This window comes from Hypanus sabinus, chromosome 11, assembly GCF_030144855.1.
Source record: "Hypanus sabinus isolate sHypSab1 chromosome 11, sHypSab1.hap1, whole genome shotgun sequence".
Lineage (NCBI taxonomy): Eukaryota > Metazoa > Chordata > Chondrichthyes > Myliobatiformes > Dasyatidae > Hypanus > Hypanus sabinus.
The window spans coordinates 7,409,573-7,434,671 of NC_082716.1; the positions used below are offsets into that span (position 1 = coordinate 7,409,573).

The 25,099-nt window shown below is 41.3% G+C and overlaps 1 protein-coding gene across 6 annotated transcripts in view; it reads left to right on the top strand.

Annotated features, from left to right (window-relative positions):
- ttll7 (tubulin tyrosine ligase-like family, member 7) overlaps positions 1-25,099 on the top strand; it is a 204,366-nt gene that overhangs the window by 120,155 nt on the left and 59,112 nt on the right. For all 6 annotated transcript variants that reach the window (XR_009514665.1, XM_059983750.1, XM_059983752.1 and 3 more), the window contains 3 exons: positions 724-892; positions 23,542-23,667; positions 24,211-24,494. Coding sequence is in view for 5 of the 6 variants with exons in the window: in XM_059983750.1 (XP_059839733.1) it covers positions 724-892; positions 23,542-23,667; positions 24,211-24,494 (579 nt within the window). In the remaining variant the exon portion in view is untranslated. The remainder of the gene's footprint in view (positions 1-723; positions 893-23,541; positions 23,668-24,210; positions 24,495-25,099) is intronic.

Below are 25,099 nucleotides of genomic sequence, written 5' to 3' on the forward strand. Positions count from 1 at the left end.
AGGTACGTGTAATAAATAAGTGAATCTGAATCTGAAAAGGAGATAGTGTAGGTAGACAAATAAGGTTCCGGTGTTTTAGAGAGGCATTTCAAGGTACAGTGTGGGATAGGCTCTTTTGCATCTTCAAGCCATGCTGCTAGTAGCCCTGATTTAACCCCAGGCTAATTACAGGACTTCCACTGTCAACCCCGACAAACAGATGTCCTCAGCTTTGTAATCATGGGACAATTTACAATGACCAATCAACCTACAGGGTGCTACGGTAGTGTAGTAATACAACTTGTGGCATCGGAGTTCGTGGCTCAATTCCAGCGGCGTTCTGTAAGGGATCTCTGTTTGTCCTCCCTGCTGAAGGTGTGGGTTTTGTCTGGGTGCTCCACTCTTTTCCCACAGCCCAAAGACATACCGGGTACATTGTAAGTCATTCCGTGATTAGGTTTGGGTGAAGTCTGGGTTGTGGGTTTGGTGGGGCAGCTTGGCAGGAAGGGCCGACTCTGCACTATATCAGTAAGCGGAATGTTTCTGGACTGTGGAGGGAACTGGAGCTCCTAGGAAAACCCACATCTTCCACAGGAAGGACTGCAAACTTCCAGAGGACTCCAGGAATGAACTCTGAACTCCGATGCCCCAAGTGTTGCGCTAACCAATGCGTTACTGTGATCCGAGGAGAAGATGGCAGACTCTGTAGGCAATGGCTGATCATTGTTCTTGTGTGTTCTGCAGCCACTGTTCTCAATGCCTGAGACCATAGAGCCCACCTCAAGAAAGCACAAGGATGACAGCAGCTCCAGTGGCAATAGCAGCTGCTCTTCCGACTCCGAGGATGGGGGCTTGGCAGAGAAGAAGGTCGGCGACTACGGATCAGAAAGGAAGTTCAACTTAGAGCAATTCAGTAAGTTTCCCTGTGTGTTATCACCGCAATGTTGCTTAAATAAACATCAGTCGTGCAATAAGGTACGATCGACCTATATACCCTTATGTCTCTTGTGCCTCTATTAGCTAAAAGATCCTCTCAGTGTTACCTTTAGTCTTGATGAACGGTGTTGATCCAAAACATCAGCTCTTCATTCCTCTGCATAGATGCTGACCAACCTGCTGAGTTCCTCCAGCAGTTGGTGCGTGTATGTTATCTTTAGAGAATGGGGTTGAAAAAATCAGCCCTGGTTGAATGATGGAGCAGACTTGATAGGCTGAATGGTCTAATTTTGTTCTAATATCCTTTATTCCTATGGAGGTCAGCATATACCCTGGCAATATCTGCTTGTTTTGGAAGCTCCTTCACAGTCTGGGAACCAGGAGATCTAAACCAGCAGAATGAGAATTGGGTTTATTATCACCGACCTACTATACGTTGTGAAACTGAGATATACGTTGTGAAATCTCAGTATGGTGCAGCACATCAGAAGTAATACAAGTTGCAATTATATGTATAAGTAAGTAGTGAGGTAGTGTTCATGGGCTCATTGCCTGTTCGGAAATCTCCTCGATGGTAGTAATGAGAAGAGGTGGTGAATAGATGGTGAATGCTCAAACTGTGCAGAGTGTTCTGAGCAGCTACATCACTTAATGTGATGGGAAGTGTATGGCATCTGACCGCGATTCCCGATAAAGGATTGCGAGGGCTGCTGAGAGAATCATTGGGGTCTCTCTTCCACTATCAGAGATATTTAGCAGAAGTGTTGCAAGCACAGGATCCTTAGGGTCCCACCCATCCACCTAACAATCTCTTTGACCCCCTACCATAAGGCAGGAGGTACCGTAGCATTAGGACCAGGACTGTTAGGATGGGAAACCACTTCTTCCCTCAAGGCCGTGAGACTTCTGAACTCTCTGTCACCTCCTGGGTCTCATCATGTATGAAGTGTCAATAATGTTACACTGTTTACTTTTTAGCTTGCATCACAAATGTACTTTATTATTTGTTAATTTACTAGTGATAATATTACTTTAATAAGACACTGCCCAGAAGAAGGCAATGGGAAACCACGTCTTTAGAAAAATTTGCCAAGAGCAATGATGGTCATGGAAAGACCATGTTTGCCTATGTCGTATGATAGGGATCATGAAGAATGAATGAATGAATATTACTTTTATGTATTACGTGTGAGTTATATGTTCTGTGTTCTACATCGTGGTCCTGAGGAGCATTGTTTTGTTTGGGGGTGTACATGTGTATGGTTGAATGATAATCAACTGAACTTGAACTTCAATAATAGGAAGAAAGGAGAATCAAGCTTCAGAACTGCTCATTACCAATGTTCCCTCTAAGGTGCGTGCGTGTGTGCGTGTGTGTACACATCTTCTGCTATTTGTACACAAAGGAATTTAAGCTGCACGCAGAAGGTTGTCACTCTCTACCTAGTTGGCATGTAAGTATATTTTGCGATCGTACACAAACACATTTCCTTTTCAGGTTTCTGATGTGAATGGTGTTGACAAGGTGGGGTTTGTGATGATTTGTCTGCAGATTTTAGAACTGACTTATATTAATTATATTTTATTGAAGAAATTACTGATTCACTATGTTGAATTCTAAAGAAGCAAAGGTGTGAAGCACGGAGGAAGTTCTAGTTTATTTAAATGGAATGTCTTGTTATCCTGAAGTGGAAGCTTCAGGTTTACTTCCACTTGAAAATTCAATGTGGAAAGAAATTGCACACACAAGGTTTTTGTGCAGCGGTCATTACAAATCAAAGAGAACATTGCTCATGACCTCTAGCACCTGGTTTAGATTGAAGATCCTCTCCGTATACTGCCTGACCTGACCATTTCTCTGACCTTTCTCTTAGACCATAGGACATAGGAGAATTACACCATTCAGCCATTATGAGAGACATAGAGTCATACAGCATGGACACAGGCCATTTGGCCCAACTGGTTTATTCTGATCAAGATGCCTATCTAAGGTTGTCCTATTTGCCTGCACTGCATTTTGGCCCATATCTCTCTGAACCTTTTCTAACTACACACCAGTCCAAGTACCTTATACATGTCTTCCTTAACCACTTTCTCTGACAGCTCATTTTATCCTCTGCGCGAAGAGGTGTCCCCTCAGGTCCCCTTCAAATCTTTCCTCTCTCTTTAAAACTTTGCTCTCTAATGTTTGATTTCTTTTCGGACCATGATAACCCTGAATGACGCTAACGACAGAGCTCTTGCCTTGGTACCATACCCTCACTACATTCTGTGCAATGCTTCCTCCTTAATCTCAGCCTGGGTATTTCTAGCTACCTTTTCTCATCTCCTCCAGGGACCTTTCTCCCAGGTTCCTATTGGTGTCATGGTGAGATGATGGGAAGTTCTTCTCGGCTTGGATGCAAAGGCTCGGGATTATTCCAATATGAATTGAACTCTTGAATCTCAGATGTTCTGTGGGCTTTGGCTCAAGATTTGCGTCACATTCCCCTGATTTCCGTAACACTTTCACAGGGTTTCCTACTTTGATTTGGGCAGGATTCCAGTGGAATGGCATGGAAAAGGCTGGAACCTGGACACTGCAGATTCCAACCCCAAGCCAAGTTCCTGATGGAGGATTTTTGGAACTGGAACTGGAATTGGTTTAGTTTTGTCACTTGTACTGAGATACAGTAACACAAGAGATTCTGCAGATGCTGGAAGTCCAGAGCATCACACACGAAGTGCTGGAGGAACTCAGCAGATTAGGCAGCATCTATGGAGAGGAATAAACAGTTGTCATTTTGGGCTGAGACCCTTCATCATGTTGTGATAACGGGTTTCAGTTTGAAACATCAACTGTTTATTTATCTGCATAGATGCTGCTTGACCTTCTGAGTTCCTCCAGCATTTTGAATGTCTTTCTCAAGTCACAGTGAAAAGCTTTGACTCTTCATACTGATCAATATATTACACTGTGCCTTGTGGTAAATCTATAGCAATATTTAGAATATAGAGTTACAGTTCAGAGAAAGTGCAGTGCAGGCAGACAATAATCTCCCTCCGGGCACTTACCCCTTGCGAGTGGCAGAAGTGTTACACCTGCCCATACACCTCCTCCCTCACCTCCATTCAGGGCCCCAAACAGTCCTTCCAGCTGAGGCAAAACTTCACTTGCCAATCTTCTGGGGTCACTCACTGTATCTAGTGCTCCTGATAAGGTCTCGTCTATATTGGTGAGACCTGACCTAGGTTGTGTGACTGCTTTGTCAGACACCTCCGCTCCATCTGCAAAAGGTGGGATTCCCCAACGACCAGACATTTTAATTCCAATCACCATTCCCATTCTGACGTGTTGGTCCATGGTCTCCTCTTCTGCCAAGATATGAGGCCTCTCTCAGGATTGAGGAGCAGCACTTCCTATTCTGTCTAGGTAGCCTCCAACCTGATGGCATGAGCATCGAGTTCTCCAACTTCCGGTAATTTCCCCCCCCACCTCCTCCCCTCTTCATCAATTCCCAACTTCGATCTCTTACCTCTTCTCCTCACCTGCCTATCACCTCCCTCTTCTGCCCCTCCTCCTTCCCTTTCTCCCATGGTCCACACTCCACTCCTATCAGATTCCTTCTTCTCCAACCCTTTGCCTTTTCCACCTCTCACCTCCCAGCTTCTTTCTTCATCACCTTCCTTACCACCTGGTTTCATCAGTTGCCTCCTTCCCCTTTCCCCTACCTTTTTATTCTGGCATCTTCCCCCTTCCTTTCCAATCCTGTTGAAGGGCCTCGACCCAAAAGTCAACTGTTTATTCTCCTCCATAGACACTGCCTGACCTGCTGAGTTCCTCCAGCATTTTGCGTGTGTTGCTCTGGATTTCCAGCACCTGCAGAATCTCTTGCATTTATAAATAACTTATTGACTTGCTGGTAACCTTTTGGGATAGAGTCAATCTAACAGAGTAAAACAAATATATTGGGAGCTGCTCGCAAAGAGGAGGAGTTGGAACCCAGATGTGATCAACCAAATATCTCCCCTCTTCCTAGGAGGTAAATGTTAATTAAAAAAAAACTAATTACCAGTGATTGCAGATGTTGGTAATTGGTTTAATATTCACACATGTTCTGAGATGCAGCCAGTGGAGGGGCTGTGTTGCCTCAGTTATTGCTCGTACCAGGCCCCTATTCATCTGTCAGCATTGCTGAGGAGGGAGGCATCAGAGTCAGCAGTGTGCTGCTGGGTTGGAGGCTGGAGCCACCTGTCGGTGCTGCTCTCCAGTGGTTGCTCAGTGGAAGACAAGCTGGATTGCATTCATCTGTTGCTGCACTAGCATGAGATGAGGAACTGCTGCGGGATTGTTCTTACAGAAACCTGGCTCCAGGATAACATCCCATGCACCGTCAGTCTACAGGCCATGATACTCAGGGACTTGGGCTACATTATTTTTGTGTATATGTTTTTTTTTGCAGCAGTATGTTTTTCTGCTATCATTATTAATGTGCTGTGTGACTGTTAATTCTGTGTTTTGCAACTTGGCCCCATAGGAACGCTGTTTCATTTTGCTGTGTTCATCAGTGTGGTTGAATGACAATTAACCTGGAATTTGAAATTGAAACAGTGAGAAGCTCTTGTCTGCATGTCTTCCAGATGAATCATTCTATACACAAAATTACTGAGGTAGTTCAAAAGGGAAACCATGCAGAATGCCCTCAGTTGCCACTTCATTTGGTACCCCCTGTATGAGTGTGAGTACCTCCACTGAGTGTACGTTCGAGGTCTTCTTCTGCTGTTAGCCCATCCACTTCAAGGTTCAAAGTGTTATGTGTTCAAAGATGCTCTTCTACACACTATTGTTGTAACACATGATTATTTGAGTTACTGTCAACTTGAACCAGTCTGGCCATTCTTCTCTGACCTCTCTCATTAACAAGGCATTTTCAATGACTGAACTGCCGCTAACTGGGTGTTTTTTTGTTTTATTTGCACCATTCTCTGTAAACTCTAGAGTCTGTTGTGTGTGAAAATCCCAGGAGATCAGCAGTTTCTGAGATACTCAAACCACCCCATCTGTCACCAACAAACATCTCACAGTCAAAGTCACTTAGATCACATTTCTTCCTTATTCTGATGTTTGGTCTGAACAAGAACTGACTCTCTTGATCATGTCTGCATGTTTTAATGCATTGAGTTGCTGTCACATGATTGGCTAATTAGATATTTGCATTAACGAGCAGGTTTATCTAATAAAGTGGCCACGAGTGTAGTGTTACAGGTACAGAGAAAGTGTAGACAAATAAAGTGCAGGGGGCAGGAACAGGCCTCAGGCCACAATGTTGAATCAACCCAACTAAATTAATAATCAAATGGCCAAAATAAACTAATCCCTTCAGCCTACACAATGTCCATATCCATCCATTTTCCTCACATTCATGTGTTCATCTACATATCTCTTAAAAGTCTCTAATGTTTTTGCCTCTACCACCACTCCAGGCAGCACATTCTAGGCATCCTCTGTATAAAACAACTTGCCCCTCACATCTCCTTTGAAACTACTCCCTCTCACCTTAAATGCATGCCCTCTGGTATTAGACATTTTATCCTTGGTAAAGAGATATTGTCTGTCTACTCAGTCTATGCCCCTCATAATCTTATAAACCTCTATCTGATCTCCTCTCAGCCTCTGCTGCTCCAAAGAAAGCAACCCATTTGTCCAACTCTTTTTATAGTACATGCCCTGTAATCCAGGCAGCACCCTAGTGAACCACTTCTACACGGTCTCCAAGCCCTTATCATCCTTCCTATAATGGGGCACCAGAACTTCTTGCAATTCTCCAGATTCAGCCTGAGCACGGTTTTATAAAGCTGTAATACAACTTCTTCACTTTTGAACTCAGTGCCTGAAGAGATAATTAGAAGTAGGAGGGGATTTTTGTGGACCACCAACAAGGTCATGGAGTTATTATGCCAAAGAGACTTTTTCTCTGGTGCAGTTAATTCTCAGTTCAGTGTAGTTTTCTCAAAGGGGTGTCTCTGAAGGTTATGATCCAGCAATGATTAATTGCCCAGAGCAGAAATGGTTCACCAGGATGCTGCCTGGATCAGAGGGTGGGAGCTATAATAAATGGTTGGATAACCTTGGATTCTTCTTCATGGATATAATTTGAAGGTGATTGGAGGAAGTTATCCATACTGATTCAGGAGCCTGATGGTTGTAGGGTAATAACTGTTCCTGAGCCTGGTTATGTGGGACTTAAGGCATCAGGTTCAGAAACAGTTATTACACCACAATCATCAGTCTCCTAAACCAGTGTGGACAGCTTCACTCACCTCAACACTTAACTGATTCCACAACTTGTTGGCTCACTTTCAAGGACTCTACAACTCAGTATTATTTATTTTTGTTTTTAGTATTTACACAATTTATCTTCTTTTTGCATATTGGTTGCTTGTCAATCTTTATGCATAGTTTTTCATAAATTCCTGCAAGAAAATAAATCTTAAGGTAGTGTATGGTGACATATATGAACTTTGATAATTAATTTCCTTTGACTTTGACAGTATAGGGAGGATCTCGAGGTGGTTGGTGTGCGGAATGTGCTGTGGGTGGTAGTAAAGGCAAATACATTTGGGACACTGAAGACACTCTTGGATAAGCATATAGTTGGAAATAAAATTAAAGGCTATGTGGGAGGGAAGGGTTAGATAGACTTTTGAGTAGGTTAAAAGGTTGGCACAGCATTGTCAGATGAAGGATTTATATTGCGTTGTAGTGTTCTATATTCTCTAGACCATTGGAGGCTGAAGGAAGAACTAACGAAGGGCCTCAGCCCAAAATGTTGACTGCTTATTCCCTTCTAATGACGCTGCCTGACTTGCTGAGTTCCACTAGGATTTTGTGTATGTTGTTCTGGATTTCCAGCATTTGCAGAATCTCTTGTGTTTATGACTAATTCATTGACTTGCTGGAAACATTTTGGGATAGAGTAAATCTGAAAGAGTAAAACAAATATGTTGGGGGGCTTCTCGCAAAGAAGAGTTGAGACGCAGATATAATCAACCAAATACCTCCCCTCTTCCCAGGAGGTAAATGTTAATATAAAGAAATACTTTCCAATAATTGCAGATGTTGGGATTGGTTCATTATTCACATATGCACTGAGAAACCGACAGTGGGCAAGCTTGTTGCCTTGGTTGTTGTTCAGACCAGGCCCTTATTCATGTCTCAGTGTCGCCTGTTGTGGCTTATGGAGCCAGTTGTGTGCCGCTGGACCCTCCTGTTGGTGCTGCCCTCCAGTGGTTGCTCAGTGGAAGACAGGTTGGATTGCATCTGTCTGTGGCTGCACTAGCTCCAGATGAAAACCTGCTGCCCAATTGTTCTTACAGAAACCTGGCTCCAGGACAACATCCATGCACCATCAGTCTACAGGCCATGATACTCGGGGACTTGGGCTATGTTATTATTGGCCACATGCCGTCTGTTTAATGCCCTCCATAGATGCTGCCTGACTTGCTGAGTTCCTCCAGTCTTCTGTGTGTGTTGTTGTTTGTCAGTCTTTGTCTCGGTATAGTTTTTCGTAAACTTTGATTGTACTCCTTTTTTCCTGTAAATGCCCACAGGAAAAAGAAATCTCAGATAGTACTTGGTAACATTCAAAGTACATTTATTATCAAAGTATGTATGCAGTATGCAACCCTGAGATACGATTTCCCACAAACAGCCATGAAGTAAAGAAAATCATGAAACTCGTTGAAAGAGAAACATCAAACCTGCCAATGTGCAAAAAGAGAACAAAAAGATGCAAATGGCAAAAATCAAGTGAAAAAACACAAGGTATAAAACGTCAACTATAAAGTCAATGAAACAGCCCAGGAATGTGCAGCTTCACTCAGTTGAGACCAATCAAAGCGACGTGTCGTTCGCTGACTGTAGGCTGCAGAGCCACTCCACCCCAGTCAACATCGCAGAAAACAGCAACCAGTAACTATAAACACATCGTAATATGAACCACAGAGTCCAGTATTATAATAAATTTACTTTGAACTTAGAGATTATAATGGAATACTTGCATATAGAATTAACTTGTGCGCTTATTTTCCCAGGAGCTTTGCAGTTTCTGGCCCCACACTATAGCAGAGAACAGAAGGTCCTAAGGCTTAGAACAGTTAGAGGAGGTGACGAGGGATGAAGACATTCTCAGTTTCATGAGAGAAAAGAGAACGCTGTGAGAGACAAGTTAAGCCATGGGATAGAACACAGGTTCATATTCATGAGACCTTCTCAGACTTCGAGAAGAGTCTGCCATTCCAGTCCACTGAAATATGCCTGCAAGATTCTTTATATTTTATGCTGAAGATATATAATTTGATAGTAAATAAATATTAAATACTCTATGCGTTTTCAGAAATTTTTAATGACATTTTAGCTACATTACTTACATCATTGCATAATTTGGCACTGGGATGTGTGGTGATGCTTGCGGGCAGCCCCCAGCACATCATAGCTATTTGGGTTGTTAACACAAATGACACATTTTGTTATATGTTTCGATGTACATGTGATAAATAAATCTGAAAATGAATCTAACTCCCTCAATATTGAACACCAATTGGTTTATTAAAATACTTGTAAAGCTTCCATTGGTGTGCCAAGGCAGTAATAAAAGACAGAATATTTTATTTTATTCATTTAGAGAGGTACTGCAGAACAGGCCCTTCTGGCCCAACAAGCTGCACCACTCAGCAACGCCTAGCCTCATCAAGGGACTGTTTACAATGACCAACTGACTTGCTAACCAGTACTTCCCAGAACGTGGGAAGAAACTGGGAGACCCAGAGGTAACTCATATGGTCATGTCTTACAGGGACCATAAGATATTGTGGCAGAATTAGGCCATTTGGTCCATCAGGTTTGCTCCACCATTTCATCATGGTTGATCCATTTACCCTCTCAGCCCCAGTCTCCTGCCTTCTCCCCATATCCCTTCATGCCCTGACTAATCAATCTATCATCCGGTTACCAATGGAGTTCCACAGGGGTTGGTGTTGGGACCGTTGCTTTTTACGATGTATGTCAGTGATTTGGACTATGGGATTAATGGATTTGTGGCTAAATTTTCAGATGATACAAAGATAGGTTGAGGAGTGGATAGTGTTGAGGAAACAGAGAGCCTGTAGAGAGACTTAGATAGTTAACGGAAATGGGCAAAGAAGTGGCATGTGAAATACAGTGTTGGAAAGTGTATGGTCATGCACTTTGGTGGAAGAAATAAACAGGCAGACTATTATTTAAATGGGGAGAGAACTTCAATGAACTCCACAGATTCACCACTCTCTGGCTAAAGAAATTCTTCCTTATCTCTATTCCAAAAGGACACCCCTCTATTCTGAGGCTGTGTCCCCTGGTCCTAGACTCTACCATCACAGGTCATCCTTCATTCTTCTGAATTCTAGTGAGTAAAGATCCAGAGACATCAAATGCTCTTCAGTGACAGGCCTTTCAATTCCAGAATCATTTGTGTGAACCTCCTCTGAACCCTCTCCAATGTCAGCACTTCCTTTCTGAGATAAGATAAAACTGCTCACAATACTCCAAGTGAAGCCCCACCAGTGCTTTATAAAACCTCAACATTACATCCTTGCTTTTATATTCTAGTTCTCTTGAAATGAATGCTGACATTGCATTTGCCTTCCTAAGCACCAACTCAACCTACAAATTAACTTTAGGGAATCCTGCACAGGGACTCCCAAGTCTCTTTGTAACTCAGATTTTTGTATTTTCTTTGCATTTACAAAATAGTCCGCCTTTTTTAGTGCTTCTACACTCCCCAACATTGTATTCCATTTGCCATTTCTTTGCCCATTCTCCTAGTATGTCTATGTCCTTCTGTAGTCACTCTACTTCCTCAAACCAACCTGTCTTTCCACCTATCCTTATATCGTCTGCAAACAGGATGCTGGAATTGAACTTAAAACTCCGTCACCCCAAGCTGTAACAGCACCTTGCTAATCACAATGCTGCCATGGCTCCATATAGTGGTACTGTTACAGAGAAAATGCGGTGCAGGGAGACAAGTAAGGTGTGGGGTACATGATGCAGCAGAATGAGGGATCACGAGTTCATCTTTATTGAACAAGAGATGTATATCAGTGGTGTAGATGCTGTCCTCCATTCTGGTGGTACAAGTTTTCAGTCTGTTGTATCTACTGCCCAATGGGAGGTGGTAGAAGAGAGAAGTGGGTGTGTGGCCGATCATTTCAATCCAATGTGACCTACTCTACATCGGTGAGAGCTGACATAGAGTGGGGGACTGCTTTGTCAAGTACCTTTGCTCCTTCTATGAAAAGCAGGATTTCCCAGTGTCCAACCATTTCAATCCCAATCTCCACCTCATATTCCATCTAGATAGCCTCCAACCTGATGGCATGAACATCAATATGCACCCCCCCACCACTTCTCCTCACCTGCCCATCATGTCCCCTCCTCCTTCCTTTTACTCATGGTCCACTCTCCTCTCCTATCTTCTCCAGCCCTTTTCCTTCTCCACCTTTCACCTCCCAGCTTTGTACTTCATCCGCCACTTTCACCCATCTGCCTTCACCTATCACCATCTGTCTTGTACTCCCTTCCCTCACCCCAACTTTTTATTCTGGCTTCTCCCCCCTTCCTTTCCTGTTTGGATGAAGGGTCTCGGCCCAAAATGTCGACTGTTCATTCATTTCCACAGATGCTGCCTGACCTGCTGAATTCCTGCAGCATTTTGTATGTGTTGCTCTTTGATTATGTTGCCTGAGGCAGTGGGCAGTGTAGGCAGCATCCATGGAGGGGAGGCTGGTTTCCGTGGTGGATCAGGCTATATGTCCGCAACTCTCTGCAATTTCTTGCATTCCAAGAATCTCATGGTACCGCATGCCTGTTTTTGTGTTCATTGACGCTAGTGGGGAGCGAGTGCTGTTGAAAGGAGAGCAGTAAAAGACAAAATGCTGCATCTGTGGAGGCAAATGGACAGTTAATATTTCACACTGAGGCCCTTTCCCTGAAGATCCTACTGTTTTAGGCACTTAAATAGATGGTACCAAATGGTTTGGGGCTGGGGAAGGGATTTCCAAATCAAAGTCTTTTGACTTTGTTGTAAAATCTGTCTGTCAAACCCCAGACCCAGGTCGGTGAGATTTTATACCCCTTCTTGCTTTCTCTGGAGCATCAGAGGCTGTGAGGAGACCTGATGGAAGTTTATCAAATTATGAGGGACATAGATATGGTAGACAGTCAGAATTCCTCTCCCCCCAGGGCAGAAATGTCTAAAACTAAGGTAGGAAGGGAAAGGTTTAAAGGAGGTATGCGGGACAAGTTTTTTTTATATACAGAGAGGTGGGAGTCTGGAATGTGCTGTCAGTGGTGGTGGTGGGGGCAGATATGTTGGTGGTGTTTATTTATTTGTTCCGATACAGTGAGGAACAGGTCCCTCCTGCCCTTCAAGCCGTACTGCCCAGCAATATCCTGATTTAATCCAAGTCTAAGCCAGGACAATTTACAATGATCAAGTAACCTATTAACCAAGCCATCTTTGGAATGTGAGAGGAGAGGTCAGCAGGAGACGCTCATGGAGTGAGCACTGTTTCAGATTCGCTCCATAACCTTTACTTTTTTTAACCTATGATCACCCTTCTTTAACTTATTTTTACCTACACCAGAAGATCCTTGTTACTTTTTTGGACTTATCTTTAAGAGTTTATTGTGAATTTTTGAAGAAATGGCTCTTAGATCTAAAGGGCGAGAACCTGGGAAGAATCCTAAAGGGAACGGGAAGAAGCAGACTGACCCTAAGTGCACTGAATTGACTTATGAAATGTTATTGGAGGTTTTAAATGAAAAATTTGAAGAACAACGACAAATTTTTAAACAAGATATAAAGGCTTTTCAAGATTATATGGATAAGACGGTTTCAGTAGTTAACCAGCAGCAAGTTCTAATCGCAACTCTGCAAGAGGACGCTCAGAAGCGAGATTTGATAATTGAAGAACTGCAGCAGAACTTACTTTCGATGATTAAACAAGTGGAAACACTTAAAGCCAAGAGTGTTGACTTTGAGAATCAGTCCAGAAGACAGAACCTACGCATACTTGGTCTCCCGGAAGGTATTGAACAAGGGGACCCCTCGAAGTACTTTGCTCAACTTTTAAAGGATGCATTCCCCTCTGTATTCCCAGACTGTCCTCCGTTACTCGATCGCGCTCACAGAATTATGCGTCGATCACCAAGTGCTTCAGCTAAACCACCGGTTGTAATTGTCCGATTTCACTATGTGCATGTTAAAGAGCAACTTATTCGTGTGGCTCGGCGTGTAGGGATGGTCAAATTTCAAGATCACAATTTTCGTTTAGTAGAAGATTTTAGTCCAGAAGTAATGAAGGCAAGGCTTCTTTTTAAACCTCTGATGTCTGAATGTTATGAGAAAAATCTAAAACCTGTGCTCTTATACCCTGCGAAGCTCAGAATCTCTCCTCCGAATGCACCACATTGTGTTTTTCTTTCTACATCCGAAGTGAGAAGCTTTCTGAAGGAGAACTTCCCTACTGCTACGGATTCTCATCTCTAATAAATGAGTGATTTTGATCGTGCAAGATGGTTTTTATTTCCAAAACCAGATTTTGTTTCTGGCTATTGGTGTAGGTTTAAACTATATTTTATACTCTAGTTAAAGATTTTTTTGACATACTAATCTTGTTATTTTACTTACTTCAACCACTGTACTTTATCTTTGGTTATTATTATTAATCCTTCGAAGGTGAATTTTTTTTTTACTAAGATGGTGGTTTCTTCTCTAAAATATTTTTGGGTCTTTTTTTGATTTCGCCATTTTTTTTTCTCTCGTCTTCTTCCTATAATGCATCTCTTATCACAGATTAAATTTTTTTGATTTGTTTGGGTTTTAACATGATTTATAAGTTACTAGTGATTATATTCTTTTTGTTTTTTTTACGACTAATTATATTAAAAAGTTTGGTTTTAGTATAGTGATTATAATTTCTTTAGAGTTTGGGTGGATTTTTTTTATCCTTTATATGCCGAGTTGTCTTCTGCTGATATGGGGGTAGATTTAGTTTCATCTTTCCTTTTTCCCAGCCTATCCCTGGCTGGGGTGGTCTTTTTTTTTCCCTCTTAGGTGGGGGGTGGGAGATCTTTTTCTAAATCTTATGTTTCTTATATCAGTTTTTTTCAGTTTTTTCATTTGGGCTGATTTTAAACTACAAAAATGTCCGCCACGTTGTCACTTCTGGGTCCGTCACGTCGTCACTTCTGGGTCCGCGCCTTATTTTTGTTCCTCGTCCGGGTGCATGAGTTCATACTTCGGTTAACCCTTTATTTACCAAAAGGTTGATTTCAGAAATATGGCTCAGAACATTAATTTTGTCTCTTGGAATACTAATGGCTTAAACCATCTGATTAAATGGAAAAAGATTTTCAAAGTATTCCAAAGACTTAATGCTCATATTATTTTTGTACAAGAAACTCATGTGAGGAAAGAGGACAATTATAACTTTTTTAGGTTTTGGAGGGGTCAACAGTATCATTCGAATTTGAATGCCAAAGTAAAGGGAGTTTCAATTTTTATTGACTCCTCTATTGCATTTGTCCAACATGATATCTTTTCGGATCCGAATGGTAGATTTTTGTTAATTACTGGCTTACTTTTTAACAAAAAGGTTGCTATGGTTAATGTTTATGCTCCAAATGTGGATTGTCCCGATTTTTTAAAGTCCTTATTTACTTTTCTACCTAATCTAAATGAATATAAGTTAATAATGGGTGGTGACTTTAATTGTTGTTTAAATCCTTTGATGGACAAATCTATATCTACTCAGACTTTACCCAATATGTCGGCCACTTGTATTAACTCTTTTTTGACTGATAATGGAATTTTTGATATTTGGAGATTTCGGCATTCGAAGGACAAAGAGTTTTAATTTTTCTCACATGTTTATCATTCCTACTCAAGAATTGATTATTTTTTATTGACTCTTGTTTTATTCCATTGGTAATTGGTTGTAATTATGATATTATAGCCATCTCTGACCATGCCCCATTAAAACTTTCTATTAAATTTACGGATATAGCTTCTAGTGCTAGACAATGGCGATTTGATTCTAACTTACTGTGAGATCCAGATTTTATTAAATTTATGAAGGAACAGATCGATTTCTTCTTTTCAACTAATTCCACGGATGATATTTCTTGCGGAACACTTTGGGACACTTTTAAAGTATATATATGTGGACAGATTATCTCCTACTCTGTTGGTCTGAGAAAACGCATTAAGAAGGAAACTCTTTTATTGGTTGATAAAATTAAAGAGATTGACAAGAAATATTCGATTACTCCTAGCAAGGAGCTTTACAAACAAAGGGTTGAACTTCAAATGAAACAGAGTTTATTACTTACATCTTCGATTGAAAATCAATTAATGAAAACCAGATCTGATTTTTATATACATAGTGATAAATCGGGTAAACTGTTAGCTAGTCAATTGATGAATGCTTTGGTTAAACGTCAAATTACTAAGATCTGTCAGCAGAATGGGGATCTGACAGTTAACCATGATGAGATAAATAAATCATTTCAAGATTTTTATACCTCCCTGTATCATTCTGAATTCCCTCATGATCGTAATACCATGTGTGATTTTCTTGGGAAATTGAATTTTCCAAAATTATCATCAGATGATCTTTCGATATTAGAAACTCCTATTATGGATGCAGAAATTAAAGGGGTTATTTCCTCTATGAATTCTGGGAAAGCACCAGGTCCAAATGGGTATACAGTAGAATTTTTTAAATGTTTTTCCGCTACTCTTTCTCCTTGGTTATACAGGGTTTTTGAAGAAGCAATTAGATTGGGCAATTTGCCACAATCTTTTTATAGAGCTTCCATTTACTTAATACTGAAGAAAGATAAAGACCCTACTGACTGTGCATCCTATAGACCAGAATCTTTATTGAATGTAGATTCCAAGATCTTTTCCAAGTTACTGGCATCGAGGCTGGAGAAGGTATTACCCCAAATTATTTCGGAAGATCAAACTGGTTTTATTAAAAATCGCTATTCTTTTTTCAATGTTAGGAGATTATTGAATATTGTTTATACTCCTTCACATAGCACTTCAGAATGTGTTATTTCATTAGATGCAGAGAAAGCATTTGATAGAGTTGAATGGCCATACATACTTTATGTGCTTGAGAAGTTTAGTTTTAGTCCGACATTCATTTCCTGGATTAAACTGATATATCATACTCCAGTAGCCTCAGTGCTTACTAACAATCTAAGATCTCCCTTTTTTCGTTTATTTCGAGGTACTAGACAAGGCTGTCCTCTTAGTCCATTATTATTTGATATTGCTTTAGAACCCTTGGCAATTGCTATCAGAGAATCACAGAACATTTTTGGCATTAATCGTGGGACAGATATACATAAGTTATCATTATATGCAGATGATTTATTATTATTTATTTCTGATCCTGAGAAATCCACTCCTGCAGTTTTATCATTGTTGGTTCAATTTAGTGATTTTTCCGGGTATAAATTAAATCTTAATAAGAGTGAATTGTTTCCTTTAAATAGACAGGTTCCAATTTGTGGAAATTTACCTTTTAAGTTAGTTAATGACTCTTTTATTTACTTAGGGATTAAAATCACAAAAAACTATAAAGACTTATTTAAGGTTAATTTTTTACCCTTAATTGATCAAATTAAATGTTTGTTTACTAAATGGTCACCAGTATCTTTATCTCTGATAGGCAGGATTAATGCTATTAAGATGGTTATTTTACCCAAGTTTTTATATATATTTCAAGTGGTACCAATTTTTATTCCGAAATCTTTTTTTGCTAATGTTGATTCAAAAATTTCCTCATATATATGGCAGAATAAAAATCCTAGATTAGGTAAAATATATTTACAGAAGGCAAGGAAGGAAGGTGGATTGGCATTGCCTAATTTTAGATTTTATTATTGGGCAGTTAATATCCGATATTTGATATGTTGGTTAAAGGATTGGGATATATCTTTTAGCCCTCATTGGGTGAACTTGGAAATTAAATCTGTACAAGGATTTGCATTAGGTTATATTTTAGGGACTTCTCTTCCCTTTGCTCTTTCTAAATTGCCGAAATGAATTGACAACCCGGTAGTTAAACATACTTTACGTATATGGTTTCAATTTCGGAAATTTTTTGGGTTGACTCAGTTTGTTTTAAATATTCCTATTGTATCCAATTGCTTTTCTCATCCTTCAATTATAGACCAAGCTTATTCAGCTTGGAAGATTAAAGGATTATTACAATTTTCCAATTTATTTTTGGATAATTGTTTTATGTCTTTTGAGCAATTATCTAATAAATATAATTTGCCTAGATTTCATTTTTTTAAGATATTTACAGATTAGGAATTTCTTAAATACTGTTACTTCCTACTTTTCCAAATTTTGTGTCTTCAGGTATTTTGGAGAATTTGTTTGAACTAAATCCTTTTCAGAAAGGGCTAATAGCAAAACTTTACAATATAATTATGAAGATACGTTCAGAGCCCTTTTATAAGACTAAAAATGATTGGGAAAGAGAACTTAACCTTACTATCCCTATTGAGAATTGGGATAAAATTCTTCAATTAGTTAATACATCATCTATATGTGCTAAACATTCATTAATATAGTTTAAAGTTGTGCACAGGGCTCATATGTCCAAGGATAAATTGGCTCGTTTTTATTCCTAAATAAATCCTATTTGTGACAGATGTCATTCTGAGATAGCATCTCTAACTCATATGTTCTGGTCGTGTCCGCTTTTGAAAAAATATTGGAAAGATATTTTTGATATTATTTCTGTGGTATTGAACATTGATTTACAACTTCATCCTATTACTGCAATTTTTGGTTTACCAATGATGGACTCACTCCATTTATCCTCTTCCGCTTGTTGAATGATTGCATTTCTTACATTAATAGCTAGAAGATCTATTTTGTTGAATTGGAAAGAAGTTAATCCTCCTACCATATTTCATTGGTTTTCTCAAACTATGTTATGTTTAAATTTAGAAAAAATTAGAAGTGTTGTATTTGATACTTTTATTAAATTTGAAAAGGTATGGAGACCATTTATTCAATATTTTCATATGATGTAATATGACTCTGTTCCAGGCCTATTTGATTTTCCAGTTTTGATTTTATATATGTTGAGAGGATCGGAGTTGACGACACTGATGATTTTGTATATTTGTGAGATGTTATAAACAGCCCTTTTTTTCCATTTTTTCTTTCTCTCTTTTTTCTTTTTTGTTTTTTTTCTTTATTAGTTATTAGATTATTAGATTAGTTTCTTTTGCATAATTTTTTTCTTTTTCTTTTTTCTGTTTTTTTTTAAATATATATTATGATATACCTAGGTTTGCCTTGTTTATTTGTATATTGTATCGTTCATGATTTGGGAATACTCATTTATACTGTAATCATTGCTTATGTATTCTTTCATGTTCAGTTGAATGTGTATGTTTGTAATCCCATTATCTATGTATCAGTTTTATTTTGTTATTAATAACAATAATAAAAAGTTTGAAAAAGAAAGAAAGGAATGTGAGAGGAAATCGGAGCTCCCGGAGGAAACTCGTGGTCATGGGGGAGATTGTACAGACTACTTACAGGCAGTGGTGGGACTTGAACCCTGTACCACTAAGCTACCATTCTGTCCTAAAGAGGAAGTCAGAAAGGATATACAGGAAATGGAGGGATATGGCTCAGCTGCAGACATAAGAATCATAGAGTCAAAGAGAAATACAGCATAATACAGGCCCTTTAGCCAAATGAGGCCATGCTAACCACTGAGCCAGCCTAGTTGGTCTCAATTTCCTGAGATTTTCCCAATCCCTCCAAGGCTCACCCCTCCAGGTACCTGTCCAAGTGCTTCTTAAATCAGAATCAAGTTCAATATCACTTGAATATGTTGTGAAATTTGTTTTGTGGCAGCAGTGCATAACAATACATGATAATAGAAGCTGTAAATCACCGTAAGATGTCTATAAAAGTATGTTTAAAAAAGTTAAATGACTAGTGCAAAAAAAAGAGTGAAAAAGAAAAAGTAGTGAGGTAGTGTTCATAGGTTCAATGTCCATTCAGAAATCTGATAGTGGAGGGGAAGAAGCTGTTCCTGAATCATTGAGTGCCTTCAGGCTCCTGTACCTCCTTCCTGATGGTAGCAGTGAGGGGAGGGCATGTCCTGAGTGATGGGGGTCCGTAATGATGGATGCCACTTTTTTGTGGCATCGCTCCTTGAAGATGTCCTGGATGTTGGGGAGGCTTGTGCCCATGCTGGAGCTGACTGACACTATTTTACCCTCAGTTCCCTGTTTTATCTTTTCCTCTCACCCTAAACATCTCATTCTGGACTGTTACTATCCACCTTGTCGGTGCCTCCTGTAATCTTACACAATTCCATAAGGTCACCCCTCATTCTCCTGAGATCCAAGGAATAAAGACTTAGCCTGGCCAACTTCACCCTATAACTCAGGTCCTCCAGTCCTGGCAACATCCTCATAGATATTTTACTGCATTCCAGCTGAACCAAGTCTTTCCTATAACAGTGTGACCAAACTATGCACAGAACTTCATGTGCGGTCTCATCAACTAATACAACTGTAACATAATGTCCATAGTCCCATTCTCAGTGCCATGACTGATGAAGGCCAGCATACTAAATGCCTTTTCACCACCCTATTTATCTGTGATGCTGCTTTCAATGAACTATGAACTTTTACTCCTAGATCCCTCTGTTCTATTACTCTCCCTAGTGCTCCCTGAACTCAGTATAAGTCCTACAATGGTTTGCCTCTACAAAATGCATCATCTTACATTTATCTGCAGTGAAATCCATTTACCAGTCCTTGGCCCATTTCCCCAACTGATCCAGATCCTCCTGTACTTCCCTGTCAACAATGCCTCCACGTTTCGTGTCATCTGCAAACTTGCTGGTCAAGCCTTCGTGCCTTCACGTACAAGTATACAAATAACCAAAGGTACTGACTGACCATGGCCACCCTCTGCTTCCTATCTCTGAGACAGTTTTGAATCCACCTAACCAGCTCTCTCCAAATTCCTTGAGACCTAACCTTTCAGACCAGCCTATCATGGAGGACCTTGTCAAGGGCCTTGCGAAAGGCCAAATGGACAACATCCATTTCCCTAGCCTCATCTACCCTTCTGATTACCTCTTTGAGTTCCTCTGTTGGTGGGGGACAACCATGGATGATGCGTCCGATATGGAGATCAAGCTGTTGCCCATTCACCAGGCTTCTTCTCTCCATGCAGCTGATGAATCCAGAGGAACAGCAGAGACCGATACAGTTTGGCACCAGCGGCATCGCAGGAATTGCCAGTCAGCGTTGAACTCAACTTAGGACTGCCTTAGGGACTCCAGCTCTGGGTTTTTCCTTGAGGTTTACTCCTGAAGCCTTCCCCATGAGTAGGTTGAGCAACAAGGCAGCGGAGATTTGAAGAGTTTTCTTTCTCTTAATGAGCTGCCAACCACAGCTGATGAGCCCCATCTGCCCGATGCGACTTGTTTTAAGGGGCCAGTAATCCACCTTTGCCCCTTCTCCTGTCAGTAGAAATGTTTCTGCCAGGCTTAGTAATTTAGCTACAGGTGAAGGACAGGAGCTGGACTTGTTTGTCAAAGGCTAATCAAGAACACCAGCACCCCCAGTTATGACAAAGTTGAGGAACCAGTTACCCCTGAAAATGACTAATTTAACTTGGCACCATGGTTGGCACAGATATGTTGTACCTACTCCTGTACTATGCAGTTGATATAACTTCATTCACACCACCTTCATGACAAAGTAAGTAATTTGATTTTTGTTTGGGTTGGGGAGGGCTTTGAATAGCTTAACTTATGTTCAGCTACAGTCATGTTCAAAGAATGCAACACCACACTTATTGCTGAGTACAGATTTGAGTCTTTTTTGCATCCATTTGCACTCCATAACTGGATTAAATTTCATATTTGCTGGCATCTGCTCCAGGTTGGGATTAGGTTGGAGAAAAATTGTGCTTGAGTGGGTTGGTTACTAGAAAGAGATTACGGTGAATATTCCACAAACATTTCCAGGAAGTTTCTTTTGACACATCGCCCTCTGTGCACTGTAGGTCTTACAGGGAGTGTCTGGGATCAAGTGGTGGATAGTTGGCTGTGGAGGCCAGATCATTCAGTATATTTAAAGTGAAGGTTTGATAGGATCCTGATTAATCAGTGTCTCAAAGGTTGTGGGATGAAGGGATCCTTGCCAAGCTTACAAGTAACCATTTGGCTGAGACTGAAGTCCAAGGATACTTAATTGAGGAAAATTCATTGGAAATATCCAAGAACAATTGTAACTTAAATATAAACTAGAAAAGACCTAACAATAATGCATAAAAACCCGAAGTGCAAAATTACATTATAATTCATGAAATGTAGACAATACAAAAAGAACACAACAGCAAAAACTCTTCCCTCAGAAAACTCTACTGATGACCAGAGAATGTGACCAAAGTTAAGAGGACAGTTTGAAAGGGGGAATTAATCGGCCATGTTTGAATGACCGTGCAGACTTGATGGGATGAATGGCCTAAATCACTTCCTATATCTTATGGAAATATTTATGAAAAAACTTCAGTCAGGCTTCCCTGGGAATCTCTTTGGGAAATCTTCCTTCCTGTATGGAATTTCCCAGCAAGAAGTGATGAATCATAGGAGCTTTGATGGCGCAGTCATCGGCAGCACAATTCTCAGGGGGGTATCAGTGGTTCAGCTGGGGGCCAGCAAGTGTGCTTCTGAATCTGCCTCCACTCATGGCTTCCACTGCTGAGCTCTGAGCCGGGCTTTCAACAGATACACCCTGACTGTTGTATCACAGCCTGGTATAGAGACTCCCAACACAGGCTGCAGAGGCTTGTAACAGTCAGCTCCATCCTCTCCACTATCAAGGCACCCTCCATCATTAGTACCCTGGCCATCCAGGACATGCCCTCTTCTCAATACTACCATCAGGAAGGTGGGGGGGGGATGGTTCAGAAGCCTGAAGACCCATACTCAGTGATTCACAAACAGCTTCTTGCCCCCTGCCATCAGATTTCTTAATGGACAATGAACCCATGAACACTAGCTCAATGTTCCCCTTCTGCACTTTCTGTCAATCTACCTATCAGTAATTTGTCATAACTTTTATGGCTTTAACTGTACTGTTGTCACAAAACCAACAAATTTCAAGACAGAAGTGCAAGAGATTCTGCAGATGTGTGAAATGTTGAGCAACATACACAAAATGCTGGGGGACCTCAGTAGGACTTCTCTCTCTCAATGGTTAGTGAGAGTCTGTTGGTCCTCAGTTGGGGGGCTCGGAGAAGTGACGTGGAAGATGGTAACATTGAAACGGTGAGCTGTTGGTCTTCTCTCCCATTGTTACAGGAGTGCTATCTCTCTCTCCCTTGCTAGTGATAGAGAGCCTGTCTGCGATGTTGAATTGTTCAGATTCAGTTTATTGTCATTTAGAAACCACAAATGCAATGCAGTTGAAAAATGAGACAACGTTCCTCCAGAATGATATCACAAAAAAAGCACACGACAAAACAGACCACACAAGAAAAACCACATAACGTTCGGTAATCCCCAATCCAGAGTCCGGAGAGGTTGCTGTGTATCGATATCGCGCTACCGTCTTAGCATGTTCCCCGGAAAGGAACTCCAAACCCATCAGACAGAACAAGATTACCCAGACACACCAAGTCAAGAGACCAGCACTACCACCCGACAAACCAAGAACCTACACAAAACCACATAGTTATAGTTAACAGTTAGTTGCAACAGTGCAGACAATACCATAACTGATAAAAGACTGACAAAAGCCACATAATTTAACATACAGTTCCAACAGAGCAAAGCAATACCGTAATCTGATAAAGGACAGACCATGGCACCATTTAAAAGAAAGTCTCAAAGTCCCGATAGCCCATCATCTCACGCAGACGGTAGAAGGAAGAAAAACTCTTCTTGCCAGGAACCTCCAGTGCCGCAGCTTGCCGATACAGCCCCTGGAAGCACCCGACAGCCAACTCCGAGTCCGTCCAAAAACTTTGAGCCTCCGACCAGCCCTCCGGCACCGAGCACCATCTCCGCCGAGCGCTTCGACCCCGGCACCGGCCGCCAAGCAACAGGCAAAGCCGAGGATTCGGGGCCTTCCTCCTGGAGATTTTTCCGATTGCACTGTAGCAGCGGCAGCGAAACAGGCATTTCAGAAGTTTCACCAGATGTTCCTCCGTGCTTCTCACGTCCGTCTCCATCAAATCAGGATTGTACACTGCATCCTACTTGACAGATTGCAGATATTCATTCCAAAGTGGCCGCTGCGCATTACTGCGTTGCACCGCCATCATAACACATCTGTTGGGATGACCAGTAGTTTTTGAAGGGCTCTAGTCTCTTTGGGGACTTTTCTGCTGTAAGAATTTCAGGTTGCGTATTGTATCCATTCTCTGAAAATAAATTCAACCATTTGTATTGCTGAAATTTCATGATGTAAGTTAGCGGTAATAAACTTGATTCTGAATTGTCCGGCTTGTATCTGTGGGTTTGCAGGGGAGAACAGAATGACCACACGAGAGGACACACAAGTCTGGTCTGAGGGCAAACTGCAGCACAACAGTGGAAGTGAGCCAGAGGAGAAAGCCCAAGTCCATCGTGTTCAACGTTGGTGCCAGCGAAGTGAGTAAGCTCGTCTGCTACAGTGAGGGTAGAATCGAGAGAATCCAAATGAGGATTAGTTTCTGCAATGCCGAGAATGTAATGTTCAAAATGGTCAGACCTCACTTTCAGTGTTGTGTGTAGATTTGTGCCTCTTATCTAAGAAAGAGGCCAAGTCATTGCATATATTTAAGGTGGTGGTTGCTAGGTTCCCGATTAGTCAGGGTGTCAAAGGTTGCAGGGGGTAATCAGGAGAATGAGAGGGTTAATAAATCAGCCATGATGAAGTAGTGGAGCAGACTCGATGGGCTGAATGGCATAATCCTGCCCCTATGACTTATTGTATAGTTTAAAACATGTTAGTGTTTTACCTGCCTCAGCCATTTCTTCTGGCAGATCATTTCATATACTGACAATCCTCTGGGTGAAAAATTTGCTCCTCTCAATGTCCAAGTGGTGTTATAAGAGTGGGGTAGAAGCTGTCCTTAAGGTTGGATCTAGAAGTGAGGCAGGCAAAAAGGAAGGTGTTTTAATGTTGTATTCTCTGTTGGGGTCTGTTCTCAGGTAGGGCACAAAGGAATCCACCGGCATCGAGGAAAAAACCATCCCCTTCAATGTCACCAACTGCATCCGTGCCAATTCGACGTTCTACCTCCTGCCCTCGTTCCATCGCGTCTCTGGCAATGCAACCGCAGCCACCAGCAGCAGAGCCGCGAACGACCTCCGCCAAGCCCGTGATGCCCTTGTCCAGGCTGGCCTCAGGTGTTCGGTCGCAGTCTTTGAACCGCAGCACCGTCACCCAGCAAATCCCGCACAGTACCAGCCTGGGAACCATCCACTCAGCACCGGTAAGCACCGGAGTCACCCGATGTCCACTGCTGCTGTCCTCTGCTAGCTTTCCACTTCTCTCTCTGGAGCAAAGGAAGTTGAGAGGTGACCTGCCAGGTGTACAAGTTGATAGGTGGGCTAGATCGAATGGACAGGTATAGATATTTTCCTTGTGCGGACGTGGCTTATATGATTTGCTGCATGGTAGTGTAGTGGTTAGTGCAATGCTATTGCGGTGTCCAATTCCCACTGCTGTCTCTAAGGAGTTTGTACATTCTCCCTGTAACCGCGAGGGTTTCCTCCAGCTATTCCAGTTTCCTCCCACGTTCAAGAGATGTAGGGGTTCGTAGGTTAATCGGTCACATTGGTTTGTTGGGCTGAAAAGGTTTATTACCATGAACTAAACTAAAAAATTTAAAAATGGTAGGGCAGGCTGTAAATTTAAGATGACTGGAGGACAGTGTGCATGGGAGACGCTGTCAGGCCTGGTGGTAGCTGCAGATACACTGCGGGCATTTAAGAAACTTATATAGGCACGTGGATGATAGAAAAATGGAGCACGATGGAGGAGGGGTTAGACTGATCCTTGAGTGGGTTAGAAGGCTGTCGTAACATAATGGGCCGA